At 43.5% G+C, this 14,804-nt stretch overlaps 1 protein-coding gene across 4 annotated transcripts in view; it reads left to right on the top strand.

Moving 5' to 3' along the window:
* The window catches only part of ZHX2 (zinc fingers and homeoboxes 2), a 78,111-nt gene extending 75,451 nt beyond the window's left edge, over nucleotides 1-2,660 (top strand). For 3 of the 4 annotated variants that reach the window (XM_054059657.1, XM_054059655.1, XM_054059654.1), the window contains one exon: nucleotides 1,366-1,499. Coding sequence is in view for 1 of the 4 variants with exons in the window: in XM_054059658.1 (XP_053915633.1) it covers nucleotides 1,366-1,568 (203 nt within the window). In the remaining 3 variants the exon portion in view is untranslated. Of the gene's footprint in view, nucleotides 1-1,365 lie in introns of all 4 variants that reach the window. The other variant, XM_054059658.1, reaches the window with a different exon arrangement.
* The last annotated feature ends 12,144 nt before the right edge of the window (nucleotides 2,661-14,804 follow it).

Below are 14,804 nucleotides of genomic sequence, written 5' to 3'. Positions count from 1 at the left end.
TGCAGGAGCTGAGATCACTTTGTTGCTGGTGACCCAGTGCATTTCTCAGTGTCTGAAACTGGTAAAAAGTGAACAGCACTGGAGTTTCCCTCCCTTTTTGTTCAAGTTCTCATTTTTCTTGTGGTTTAGGGTTTTATGCATTAAGCTAGCTATAGTGCCTGTACCAAGGTGCCATCCTGAAGTCAGTATGGGACTGACCAGTGATTTTTACAAAACTTAGGTGCTGAGGTATTTCATGGAGTGAAGCTGAAGTATGGAGGACTTGTCATGTCCCCTGAAACCAGTGAGGCTTGTCAGAGGCCCAAGCTGTAACATGGTGTAGGACTTCAGAGGGGGAAGCAAAACCCAACACGGCAATTAAAATTTCCCGGTGGGTTAGGAGGAGCAGGGGCTGTTTGAGGAAATGTTACAAGGAGATGGGAGGACTTTTGCCTCTAGTGTTGTTGCAAGTCCTTGCCCTTCTACTGGCTCAACTGCATTGCAGATGACAGACAGAGCTCACTGCTTTTGTGGGAAATAACAGACCTGGTAGCAATTATCTATAAACGGTGTGAAATAGCAAGTTAGCTCAGGTTTTGGTAAGCACTGGTGCAGGATGGGTGAGAAGAAAGATTCAGAAAAGCCACCTCATGCTGCTCTATGCAGCTCCAGCCCGAGTGGATGCTTACACTTCTTGCACTTCTATACCTCATTGGGGAAAAACAGCCTGAACATAATCCCTGTCATAGAACCCTTGTTCTGTGCTGGGAGCTGGGGATATGTGTAGGCAGGTAAGCATTTGAAGGTTGTTTTTTGAGAAGTTATATTTTTAATCTGGTTCATGGTGCAGGCTTTATGTAGGTGCAGGAGTTGTAGCAGAGGTAGGGAGCTGCTCTTCAGAGCACAGGCACATGCAATTTCTTCCATTATTTTGCACTTTGTGTAATTATTTTCTAAAATCCTACCCAAAAAAGCATTTAATGAGAGGATTTGCCGAGGAAGAAAGTAAGTCTTCTTGCCTTTAGTACCATCCATAAAGCAGCGGTCATGAAGTAGGTCCCCCGAACCCATGTGTATGTCATCTTTCAGTCAGCTTGAGGATCTGCCTGAGGTGTGTAGTAGTGAGGGATCAGCAGAGTCAAGGCTGGGCTGTATGTCCATGTTAGAAATCTGTAGGGGATTAATAGCTGGGTGTTACATAGCAAAAATCCAACACCCTACCCCAGCATCAGGCTGTGATAGGAATAGGCTTCAGGGTATGATTAATACAAAGTACAGTACTACTGTGTGTGCAAGGGTGTATGCTGGATGCTGTGTTAGTTAACAGCTCATATAGTTGTTCATAGTGTCTTCAAAAATAATATGCTGCTTTTATAATTTTTGCAGGGGTATTCCTCAGCTGCATTGTCCTGACGTTGAAGGGGAAATGCTGTCTGAAAATAGAAGAAAACTATTTTCCTGCCTGGGGTGAGATAGCATGTTGTGACTCCCAAGTCTCAAACCGTGCTTGCAGAGGCACAGCGAGAAATACTGTCACAGAGCATCATCATGGGATTTTTTATAGTGCCAAAGTCCTACTACTGCATTGAGAGAGAGAAAGAAAGAAAAAGAAAAGGGTCCTTGTACATAGGTTTCTCCTTAGCTTCTCTCCCACCCACTTTCTTGCCCAGCCTCTTTCTGTACTGGAACAAATTTGTATGAGATGGAAATTTTGCTAACTTTTTGATATGTGCAAGTAATTCTTGCATATAATGCCATTGCAGATCTGCGGGTTGGTTTGGGGAGGGGAAGTTGGTTTGGGGAGGGTGGGGAGGAAAGAGACTTTTTTTTTTTTTTTTTTTTTTTCCCCCCCACCCCTGAAGTGTTTTAAGACGGATTTGCAGTCTTTTGGAGCCTTGTTGGTGCAGATCAACACCTGAGCCCAGATCCCCACCCTGGTTTACATTTCAGCTCACTTAAATGCATATGGGGTTGGGGAGGGTCATTCTGGAGTGGTTGGGGTTTGTTTTATTTTTCTTGTTGTTTTGACTTTTTTATTTTTATGGCCACCTGCTACTGGTTGAAGTACTTAAATGTCTGCATTTCTGTGTTCCTACAAGGCGAGTCTTCTCTAGCTCCTGTACTTCACTTTTCACAAGCCAGCCCCAGCTTTGGGCTCTGAAGATTTGGCTAGAATGCTCTTTTTGGGTTTGTTTTTTTTTTTCAGCACTTTTTGTTTAAACATGCTGTATGACCCCCCCAGAGGGGTTAGACTGAAGAAATTAAGATGCTTTATAATCAAAACTTGCTTGTTTTTCTTCAGCTGGTACAATGATGGACATCGTAACCAAGAATCTGCCCTCCAGCCTTAGAGGTTGTAGCACACAACAGAAATTTCTGATTAACCCTTGCCACTAAATTTTTAGATCAATCCTAGGTTCCTGAGTGCACTTTTTTCTAGTACTGCTAATTTGGATTGGGGGGGCGTGTCTGTCCATGCGAGGAGGAGGAGGAAGAGGAGGGAGTGTGGGAACATGAGTGCCTAGATGAGTGGGCTTGAGAACTGTCCGCTATGTTCCTCTGATGAGCTGGATTCAGAAAACTTACACACCTTTCCATATGCCACAGAAATACAATGATAGGAATTTTGAATAAATCCAACTTTTCTAACTTGTTGCTCATTTGTTGTAACTCAATAAAACAAAGGCTAAACATTTTGGTAACCTTTTTCTAGTCTCTGTCTTTTTTTTTCCCTTTATTTTATTCCGTTTAAAACCAAAGCTCAGACCCCACCAGCTTCCCTTTGTGCAAAAGAGGTCACTGTCTTTAAAGTCTCGATTAGGGTTTTAACTGGTTTTGCAGTAATTGGCTTGACAAACACTAACCAGATTAAAGTGAACTCTGTGAACTACTGCCATTTACTTCCCTAGTGTTAGATGGCTGTTCCTGGCATGAGGGGGTTGGATGGTGCCTGGGAATGGGAATGTGGTGGCACCTTTATTTTGGTTGCAATCACAATGTGAATGAATGAATGAATGAATCACCCACATGGAATTATTTTATTAATCATCAGCACAACATTGAGGTGTCAAGGGAGGTTTGCAGTGGGTGGTGGCAAGTGCTCGGCAACTTTCCTTACAGTAAATTTGTCTGGTTTGTCACTGAAAACAAGCAAGTGGAGAAGGTGGCATTGTGTTCCCTGCATTTACGTGTCCTGGGCCAAGAGCAAGAGGTGGGGAAGCAACCTTGGCTCCACCACAGGCAAAGGCAGCGTGGCAATGAGTACGCACATGAGTTCTGTCAGTGACCACAACATGTCTTGTCATGCTTGGTGCATGCATGGAGGTGGATACCTGCACAGTTGCATCCACACCTCCTGCCAGGGGTTGTTGAATTGATGGATGCAAGTGTCAGGTGGCAAAAAAGGAAATGCCTCCAAGGGCTCTCGTCCAGGACTCCAAAGTTGTAACTGAAACTAATTACCACTTCTGTCTGCTTTGCTCACGCAAAACGATGCTGATATTTTAATTGCCCTTGTGCACAGATTTTAACAGCCACTTGGTGACTTAATATTCCAGTTTGCATCTTTCCTGTCTGATACGCGTGTACATCTGTGTGTCTGGAGCGCTGACCTACTTTGCTTAACTAGCAGTGCTCCCAGAGAGCTTAGCAGGAGGTTTAGGAAGAACAAGACCCACCTGGGTTTTTCTGTATTTGTACAGACCCAGACACGGTGGGATTGGGGCCCAGGACTGGGGCTCTTACGATCTCTGCAATTCAAATAAAACAATAGCAGCGGCCCTAGAGCCTGTCATCGCACAGATAATAAAGCTGAAACTCTCCCACAGCAAACAAACAGGCTTGCAGATGACTGGCACAGCCCTTGCAGGCATTGGCAGACTGGTGATGCCAAGTAGGATTGTGCAGGCAGGTTGTGGTGTGGTACCAAACCCTCAAACACCAGGTTTCATCAGGGAAAGCTGATCTGGTGGGCCCAGGATCGGGGGTTTTTTTTAGCTTTAAGCAACCCAGGTTCCCACAAAGATTGCTTCTTTGTGACTGTCGGAATGGGTTCACAAAAGGAGCATTGCAAGCAGGCTTTGTTTTTAATTAATATGGGCGCAGTGACGGCATTTCTAGGAGGAGTCCAAGCAGCAAGGCACAATCAGGACATTGTTTGTATGTGGCAGCCATTAAGAACAGCCTTGGCCATGCGCTTTTGTTGCATATGGATGAAAATAGGCTGCTGATACCGAGTTTCCTCCCATGCAACCTTGCCTCCCTGGTGCAGGAGCCTGGCATTTGCACCAGGATGAAGCCCTACAGTGAAGGCATGGCTCGGAAGAGTCTTTCCTGGGCAAAGTCCCCCAGGACCACCAGTCGCTGATGCTCAGGTTTTGATTGATATCTTTCACAATGCATGTTAACCTCTCACAATGTGTTTTATCCTACGTCTCTTGAAATGTTGTAATCGGAAGAGATCTAGTTAACACAAAAACAAATGAACCAAAAGGTCTTTTTCTGCACTTGTGCAGCACAGTCGTTGCCATTCTTAATTTCGTCTGTTTGTGGGCTGACAAGAGGATGGATTTTCATTCTGTGTGCACATTACTTCTCCTGTTTGGTCCATAAGGTGGGATGGGTCCATGCTGGGAAGGGTGCTGCTCAGTAAATCAGTAGCCCTTAGCTCCTTACTGCTGTCAGAGCTCTGGGAACTCCCAAGCATGTAATAATAACACAGGTACAATTCAGGACAGGTCAGAGAGACCTTGTTAAATGTGATCACTGTGAGAGACCACTCAGACAGCATAGAATAACAATGTCACATAATGGTTTGGGATGGAAGGAAACTTCAAAGATCATCTTGTCCAACCCCACTACCACAGGCAGGGACATATTTCGCTAGGTCAGGTTGCTCAAAGCCCCGTCCAACCTGATCTTGGGAAGTTTTGCGGCAGAAGCTTCAGCATATACAAACCTTTCTGCAACCCAAATGATTCATTTTTCATGAATTCTTTTTCTTAAAAAAAATAATAAAAACCCACAGTTAATCACTTTTCAACCACACCACTGCAGTGGCACCATTTCTAACTTCAAATCTCTGATGATGACCTTTAGGAATTTCATTTAATGCACCACTTTAAAAGTCAGCTAGTGAGCAGTACAGGGAGTCTCAGTCTGCAAGGTGAAACCCAGCAGTTGCAGAGACGCCACTCACAAAAGAAGGGGTGTCCCAGCATGATGTGGACCGTCACAGGCTGGGTTATGCAATAAATCTGAGTGATTATGAGCTTAATGATAATTATGTGGTGATAACTTACAAGCTAGAGAAATTCACAGGTAAAATGGCATCCAAGGTAAGTAATAGTTATGCATCATACTCACCATTACCAGAAGTTTAACCACTGAAACCTTCCCTATCATCTTCCTGTAGCCCTCAGATATTGTTAGGCAGCAAAAAGATATATCCTGAAATCTTAATAGCTAACAGGAGGGGGGGGGTTAGAATTTATTACAAAGGCACGTAAGGTACCATTGTAGGAAGTCCTTTTGGCATCCTGCTAGCACAGAAGGAGCACACCAGTGATGGAGAGGAACTTCTTTTAATCATCTGAAGAAAAAGAGATATCTGAGACAATTTAGGTCACCAAAAGGAGGACTTCTGTATTCACGTGATCAGTAACTAATGGAAAGTGGCTGTGAATGGGGCCTGTGGCTCTTTAGCATAATTCTGAAAATACTCATAGTACAGCAGAGAGCAAGAGAATGTGAGATGCACAGCAAAGGAATGAAAAAGCATTACTAAAAAGGAGTGTTACACTATTGAACCATATCCCAATCAGGTTACTGAAAGCTTTACTGAGGATGGAGGTAAGAGCTGAGTGACTGATTAATTGTCAGACCTAATCATACAGCACACATCTTGAGCACAGTGAGAAAAATAAGTTTTTTTCCCATCGTTTTCTTATTTCCATTAGACCTGATGCTTCAAAATGGCAGTTATAATAATATTACGGTTCTCATAAATTAAGTGTACTGTGAAAACCACACTGCCAGCTAATTGTCTTGGGCACAGTAAACAGGACACCTATGAAACTTCTTCAGTACAGACTCACCCTCTCCTTGCTCTTCTTTTTCTTTCTTAAAAGTCTGGATCATCCCACTGCAATATAGTAAAACTTAGCATGCAGAAATCTTAATCTAAAAAAAACTGCATGAGACAGGTAAAGGAATAATACTATTAACCCAAGTTTACGGACAGAATAGTTGAGAGATATATGTAGTTATTCACTACATATAAACATGCTAAGGGAGAAAGCTGGAGTTCTGCTTGGCCTTGACCTGACTTCCTAGCGAGGAAGTTTTGGTATATATTTGTTTCAACACATTGGCATTTCTTATACTTTCACCCAAAGCCTTTCCCTTCCCAAAAGGCAAAGACGCAAGGGCAGAGATGACTGGGCTGGGACTGGGGACCCACATCCCTCATGATCCCACTGGGAATTCACTCTTCCGCAGAACAGCTCTCTGGGCAAAGTTTTCACATTACTGCCTTAATTCACTCCACCTGTAAGTGTCCCCCTAAACAGATTCCCTGTCTCTCATTTCCAGTAACCCTCATTTTACCTGGGTGGCATTTCTGGCCATTGCTGAAGCTGTTCCTTTATTCTCACAGAGAGGGAATTTCTCCTCCTGTTAAAGCAGGGGCTCACAGCATGCCCCGAGGTGCTTTATAACACATCACCAGGCATGTGTGATTAAATCCCACTCAGTATTAAGATCATCACCATCTCTTTAGCTTGAGAGCAACAGAGCTGTTCAGCTTCTTTGGCCACCTCAAATCGATCATGCAATGTCGCTAAATACCAAACAGCATTTTGCCACACAGTATTTAGCATATATCTGTACCTAAATGTTTGAATCCTAGGGGTTTTGCTTTCTTGTCATCCTCTAACCCCAGGAGTCCATCTCGTCTCAGCACTTGTGCTGTTGGCTAACACTGATAAACAATGATGTAGTTCCCTGGAGAGGTGGAAGGACTTGACTTTGCCTCCTACATTGATGTGCATTAGACAGCATCATCGTGCCTTATCTCCCAACTGTTAAACCTCTTCCTAAAGGGATCTTCCCCAATGCCTATTCATTGTAGCCGGGGTTTCATACAAATTCAGGCTTTGTGGCTGCTCTCTGATGGTATGCTGCCTACAACTATGCTCCAGGTTCTCCCAAGGCACTTCTAACATTCGCCTTCATTTGGATTGGTTGTAGCTTCAATTGTTGAGACCTGAGGGCTGCTGCCTCACCTGAAGGGCTACGTTCCCACCATTCTCTCCACTAAAACAGCCTCCAGGTGAGGGGAGGATGCGGAGCAGGGAAGCTGGCGCTGAGAAGACAGGAAGGCTCTCTGCAACCAGAAATTTAAATTGGTGCTAAATCTGATCAATTGATATAGTTATTAACTATTACTTGTGGCACATTTGGAGATAAAGATAAGCAATGTGCATGCTAATAGCAAGGGATACATCTGGAGCAGCTGCAACAGACATAGGATGCCAGTGGTTTTGGCACTGTTAGCCCCAATATACAGAGTAGAAGTACCCTAGACTGAGGAAGCACAGCTCCAAACCTCCAGCCCAAATTCAGCTACCACCATGCTTCAACCACAGCTGGGCAAACAACAAGGCAGAGAGCACCTGGGTCAAGGTGGGAGAATCTGTGAGTTTGACCCACTCTCCATAATTCCAACATAGCCCAGGTGAAGAGCCCAGAGCCGGGAGCACAAGCCAAGCTCTGTCCCCATGTCTGAAGGGACGCATGGGCTACGGCTCCCTAATAGGGATTTAAACAAAAGGAATTTTAATCTTTTTTTTTTTTTTTTTTCTTTTTTAATGCCAGCGTTTGAATGGGAGAGCAGGGTGTGGAAATTTTAACATGAAGCCACACGCTAAAGGTCATGGAAAGGCAAGGCTGACATTGTCTTCAGTAATATTAAAAGGAAAACCAACCCTGCTGTGTCTGAGCAAAAAATGAATACTTCTTTTGATTGGAAAGAAAGTTTCTCCATGCCTGGTTGCAGTGCAGCATTGCACAACAGAGACTGCTGTGGCTGGGAGCAAGGAGAATTAATTACTTTGCTTTTTGAAGCATGGGCTGCTCTGCTCTGCTATGCCAGCTTCAAGAACGATAAGTGCTCACCCAAAAAGCCTGTCTAAATCACAGGAGGGTGCTGAGTTTGTTTTGTTTTCTTCACACTTGGCCTACACATGAACCTGGGCAGCACCGCTCTCTTTTCAGATTCACAAATGCCAATGCTAAGCCAGCTGAAGGAAGGACACTGCATTGAGCATCAATGTTGGCCACAAAATGCCGTGGTGTAAAAATTGCATTTACTACCTTCCCAGAGTGCCGACTACTGTGCCCACAGCACATTATAGCCTCGCAGCCCAGACAGTGTTTCACCAAATGCATATTTATCTCCACATCACCTCCTCTCAGGGGATTTTGCTTTCAAGGGCATTTCAGCATCTAACCAAAGATGAAGTACGCCTCTCTCCGAGCAAGCAGGCAGTGGGCTGGTGGCACCGAAGGATGTCTTCAGCGCTTTGTCCTCAACTGCACAGCAGCAAGTCTTGCCCTAGAACAAGCTTACTGATGATGTGTTTGGCTTTTCAGGGGTTGAATTGCATTCCTGAGTTTTTTACCCCCCTCTTATTCATTTCAAAGGAGTTGTTTTTTTTTTTTTTTATGTAAGTGGCTTTGGAACTGAAGTCATACAGGTTGCTGATGCTTTTCTCCTCTGCTCACAAATGACTTCCAGGTGGCCCTTGGCAGGAGAGAAATGGTTTTGCTCAGTAAAAGCACCACCCACCAATTCAGGATAGCATAGATGTTCCCACACTGACCTTCAACAATCAGAAAAATCAGTGTTTAAATTTTCACCATAGTGTTGACATCCCTTCTGATAAAAAAGCAATTCCCACCTTTCCCAGAGCCACTGTTTGTGGCCATCTGCAGCCTCAGCCTGCCAGAGTCACAACTCCTAGCTCTCCTCCTAAACCCAACTTTTTGGGAAAAGCTGCTGATTTACCTGAACAGTTTCAAAAGAACTGAAGGACACGGGTGTGGGGTAGTTTTTACAAGAACAACTCCTACTGGACTGTTGTTGACAGACTCTTTCAGCAATACTCAAGAGCCTCATCCCAATTCTCTGATGGTAGAGCCAGAATCAATGTCTCCTCAGCATCCTGCACACTGAAATTCGTAATTCACCATCACAGCATTATTTCTTTTCTTAAAGTAACAAGCATAAGATTAAATATAAGAGCTATTCAGAGCTTATCAGGCTTTTACCATTCACTTCATGATGTGAGCTAGAACCGCCCTACTTCCTGTTACTTGATTTGCTACTCCTGAACCACAGCCACCCATACCCCTGAGCAAGCCAAGAAACAAACTCATAGTCAAGATAGATGAGCACTTCTTTGGAATTATGTTCATCCTGAATTATCATGTGCAGATAGCAATATCTTAATTGACACACTTCCAACACTAGGTCAGTGCTTCAAATATGACCGAGACTACCAGCTTCTTAAAACCATATCCATTCAGGTTCTAAGACAGATGTGCAGGGGTGGAGAAAATAAAATTATGCTCACGTGGTATCTGTTGCTGCTGCTATTGAGAAAAGAGAGCTTCACAGATCCAGGGCAGCAATATTTTTCTTTCTTCCAACCTTCATCTCTCCCCACCAGTATTCACCAGGTCTTCCCTGGGTTTGTATTACCAGCCGGTGGCTGTTTTCTGGCAAACGTAGCAGGGCTGAAGCCTGACACATAGTGGCATGCTCAGGAATAAATGGAAGTCCACAGAATCAGGCAACACAGAGTGTACAGTCACTCTCTGTCCAGTAAGGAACACTTAAGAAAAAAACAAAGTCAACCTATACAAGTGGGATTGAATTCCCTCTGGCCATTCAGCTATGGAGGCATCAAGATTAAACTACTCTTAGATAGCTTTCCCCAGGGTCAAGATGCTGCCTTTGTGGTCACACAAGGTCACAGAGTGGCTTTTGAGACCACTTTCAGGCTGCTCTTTTCCCTAGATTCCTCCTGCTCTCCCTCTCCCCTTCAGTAACATGCCCATGCATCCTCCTTGGGGTGGTTTTTCCTTTGAACAATGCAGCCAAGGGTCATGTTTAATCACATAGTTTTCCATACTCCATTTCCCTGCTCATTGTCCCGTGGCACTTGTTGAGAACCTTATCTTTATTAGATGGTCTTATCACGACCTGATTGCACATTAACAGAAAACTCTCCTTACTCAGCAGGATTTCCTCAGGATTGCATTGCTTTTGACTTCAGAGAGCAGCTCGGTAGACTAAGCCACTCCACTAGACCCAGACTAGGAAGTTATTGATCTAATTCAAGATGCACAAGGGGACACAGAAAGCAGTAGGATGACTTTGAGGAACTGGCAGGAGCATATTTAGAGGACAAAGCATTTCTGTAAGGGAGCAAACGCATTAGCTTATATTGGCATTAAATTATACAGCAATTATTTGGTCCCAATGAGCTGTACTCTAATAGCAGCTACAGAGCTGTCTAAGATCCTTCAGCACAGGGGCTGCATCCAGCTGAAACGTCCCTCTATTCACTTAGCTACTCAACCAAATAATACAGCTGTAGGGCCTATTGTTCCCTCCCTGCTTTCAAGAAACTAGATTGATACAGTTCTTAGACCTTCAAGTGCAATATCACATCACATACACCTCTGTCTGATAGAGGATTTTTCTCCTTCAATGCTATCACCTTGCGCAGGGAGGTTAAATGGCATCAGTTTGTATCTATTGCTCTTTTTTCATCTTTTCTTAAAAACTGTATTACACAGAAGAATTCATTACTTGAAAAGGACGGAGTAAGTGGTGTAAGGGGGGGGGAACCGCATTGTCAGAAATCATAGAATGGTTTGCATTGAAAGGGACCTTAAAGATCATCTAGTTCAAACTCCCCCTGCTATGGGCAGGGACATCTGCTGGATCAGGTTGCTCAAAGCCTCATCCAACCTGATCTTGAACACCTGCAGGGATGGGGCATCCATGACACTTCTCTGGGCAACCTGTGCCAGTTCTTCACCACCCCCACAGTAAACAACTTCTTTCTAATATCTGATCTAAATCTCTTCTCTTGCAGCTTAAAACCACTCCCCCTCATCCTATCAATGCCCTTCCTGATAAAGAGCCCCTCTCCAGCTTTCCTGTAGGTCCCAAAGAGATTAGAGAAGCTGTGTCTTAATGTCTGGCTCTTTGAACCCCAAAAATCTATCTCTTGTGAAGGCAACAGTCCATCCAAGGACTCCACAGTCTGGTGAGATCTTCCAGTGCCAGACAGTCCAGGTGAGAAGCAGGCAGAGCTCACTATTTGGTGAATAATAGTTTCCCCTCTGCTTGGGAAGAATGGTATGCATGCAGTGACAAGCCATTGCCACAGCCCTTCGCACTCCCCTCCACGCCCCAAACAGTCTATGCATATCTTCATGGGACAGCTGTAAGGAACAGAAAAGAGGAGAAGGGGTGGGGAATTCCTTAGACACTCAGTTAACACATTAAGAAAAATAATGTGTAAGGCAGTAAAGCACAATAGTTGTTCTTTTGTAATAATAGCAGCAACCTCTAAAAGCACATATAGTATTTGGGGACAGTTACTCTGAGTACAACTAGTTACATTCATCAGACTATCTGAAAGAACAAGTAGCTCATATCTGGCAACCAGAGATGGATGGCAGTGGTGAAACTACATGATCTTTAAGGTCCTTTCCAATCTAAACCATTCTATGACTCTGGGCAAGTAGGGGAACAGGTATTAAGCTGGTTATCACCTACAGGGAGGAAAAAAAATTAATTTTAAAAAAAGAGATTGGTAATTTACTGCCCGCATGACAGCAAACAGAACAGGCAAGAAAAGATTATAAATTGCTATAAACCAAATATTGCTGCTGGGCACATGATATTAAGTACCAAGACTCAACTTCTGAAAATGGCTTGGAGATGCTCTTTATATATGACAGCCAAGTCCCTGTTTCGACCTGCTCAGGTTTTCTAAATTGATAAGGATTTACAAGTTGCAGGTGCACCTGATGATCCCTGTAAGTCTTCCTTGCCTCTGCAGAACACAGGCAGTGAGTGCAGCTACAATGCAGTCAAGCTGAAAATATCCCTGTTCTTTATCCTGTGCTACTGCAAAATACTAAATTTGGACCCAATTCTTTGTGTGGAGTTCCAGATCAAAAAAAGGGAAGGGATATTTCATGAAGAATAGTGCTCTAACTGAAGTATACAGGAAAACTGGAAATTGGATTGTAACTACCCTGACGAGAGCAGCAGACAGGCTAGGACACTTTCAGCAGGACTACAGTAACTCTCTACCCAAAAGCTACAGGTTCTTAAACCTTTCCAGGTATTCCCAGCTCACAGAGTAAAGGAGATTGTCAACAGGTTTCTATGATCCAATTCAAGCCTTTTTCTATGTGCAAGTCCTGTCTCAGGCAAGAATCACAAATCTCTCTCTAGTTTTTACTTATTGCAGTGAAAAGGCACCATCACAACGCTTCTGGAAACAAAGGCTACAGAAGCGTTTTGTCCCAATTAGAACAGTAGGCTCTGATTTCAGCTTTTAAGGACCGATTTGAGCTGTTAAAGCCAACAGGAAACTCATTGTATCTTCTAACCTAACTGAAAAATCATTTTAGAAATAAAAAAACAAAGCATTTAATCCTCATCACTATCATGCAAATGAAATATTCTTACATTGCAGAAATTCCCCCTACGAACACAATTTCTCTCTGATACTATTCCAGTGAAACACACAAGCCTCTAGAAAACGTCCCTCCACAAACAGCAAAGTTTCGCCCCTTAGTTTTCATATTAGGAGATACCTTCCCCTCTACAGCTTTCAGGACAGCAGTTTACAACCCAAGAGACTTCCCTGAAACTCCCTGGGTAAGGCTGTACCCTAGCAGTGCTAAACCTCCTCAAAACGATTCAGCCACAATTTTCATCCTTGTCAGTCCTGCTCCCTTCTGGGTTGTGCAACTCCACCAGCTGAACACAGCCAGCTAAGGAAAATCAAATAAAGAAAGTTGACTGTCAGGTCACACCTGACACTTCTTCCTCTTAACTCAGTTCCCACAGATGTTTTGTGTTTAGGTGCACTGGTCTCCCTGTGGAGCCGCTGCTCGTGGCTATGTGCACCTTGGACTCCTAAAGGCAAACCAGACATCAGCACAGTGACAGATCAGCACATCTGTTCCTGTGAACAAGTAAGACTAAGCTTCGGTCAGCTGCCTGCTGTCCTTTAACCCATAGCCAATCTAGGTACTAGACAGGCACGACTTAAGAAATAAATGTAAACATCCAGATGCAAGAAGACTGCAGTTTTGTTTTCAAATGCTGCATCCAGCTGCCATGATCTTCATCAACAGAAGACCTGGGGCTGATGGTTAGGAGTCCAGAGAAACTTGGCCTTAAGAGTCAATTCGAGCTCTAATAGCATTTTGCAAGGGCTTTGTCCTTTGGAGGGAAACAGAACAAAAAAACAAACCACCTTGAAGCACCAGAACTAAGGTTTCATCATCACTTTTTTACCCCAACACCAACAACATTCTGCAGAGGCCTTACCAGCATCCCACAGCTACAGCTCCTTTTATGCAACTTTTGCTCAGATGTGTTGTAGATCCTAGATATGTTCAAAATGATGAAAGGGTGAGTGAGCCACTGCTGCGAACAGAACTCCTCTCATCACCAAAAAAGTGCGCCTGAAAAATATAAGCAGCTGAAGCATTTTCATCTTTTCAATCCTAGAAAAGAGCACATCACCACCTTGCAGACGTAGTCCTGCTTAATATGCACATATTACATATTTAACTTAATTAATAAAACCATGACAACAGACTCAATCCTGAATTTCAAGTCACACTGTTACTATCACGTATGACAAAACAAGAATCTAGGGACACACAAAACAAGAAAAGCCATTTACTACTCCAGGTGATGGCAATGCTACGAACATCTTCACCAAAATTAGTGCTCTAACATACGACATCAAGTACAAATTGATCCATCATCCTAAGCGTAGCGCAGAACAAGGGAGAATGAATCATCTTCATTTAATGGATACAGAACAGTATTACAAAGCCATTAGGTGACTTGTGATATCAGAAGCTTCAGACTGTAAATTAGTCTGTATCTCTCCAGCTCACTACCTTAACCATCAAGGCAAAGCAGTCTTCTACCTTGATAAGGTACACAGCAATATACAAATACAAAAATAATGTTATGTTGCTAACTGCTAACAATACGCTATTCTGAAAATTAAAGCCTCTCAGTTTTCCTAACGCAGCAATTAAATGACAAAACGAAGCAACAGGTTCAGTTTCTCATTAAGTCACTGGCAACACCATATTGCTGAGTTGCATTGAGAGCAACTGCTGCCAAGACAAAGCAACAGGAATGAAAGATGAAGCACTTTAGAAGCATTTGATTTCATATTCCTGGCTGTTCAGCTGTTTATGCAGCTGGAGCAAAAACCAAAGGCACACACTTGCCACGCTGTTCTATCTGGTGTATTTAGTGTGGACCAAGACTCTCCCGTTCAAGGAGCACAACAAATTCACACAGGGCCTTTTTGAGGTCCATGATCTTCTTTGATGCCTCTATGGTGAGAAACAAGAAAAGTGCAGTCAGATGAATGATGAGAACCAAAGAGTCATTCACAGGATGCTCTTCAAACCAGTTGAGATAAGAGCTGCAAAAGTAATTCTGGCACATCTGGCTGCACAGAGATAAGGTATTG

The sequence above is a fragment of the Cuculus canorus genome, chromosome 2 (assembly GCF_017976375.1).
Source record: "Cuculus canorus isolate bCucCan1 chromosome 2, bCucCan1.pri, whole genome shotgun sequence".
NCBI lineage: Eukaryota > Metazoa > Chordata > Aves > Cuculiformes > Cuculidae > Cuculus > Cuculus canorus.
The sequence above is the reverse complement of the archived record's forward strand: the minus strand, read 5'-3'. Positions and strand labels throughout refer to the sequence as shown.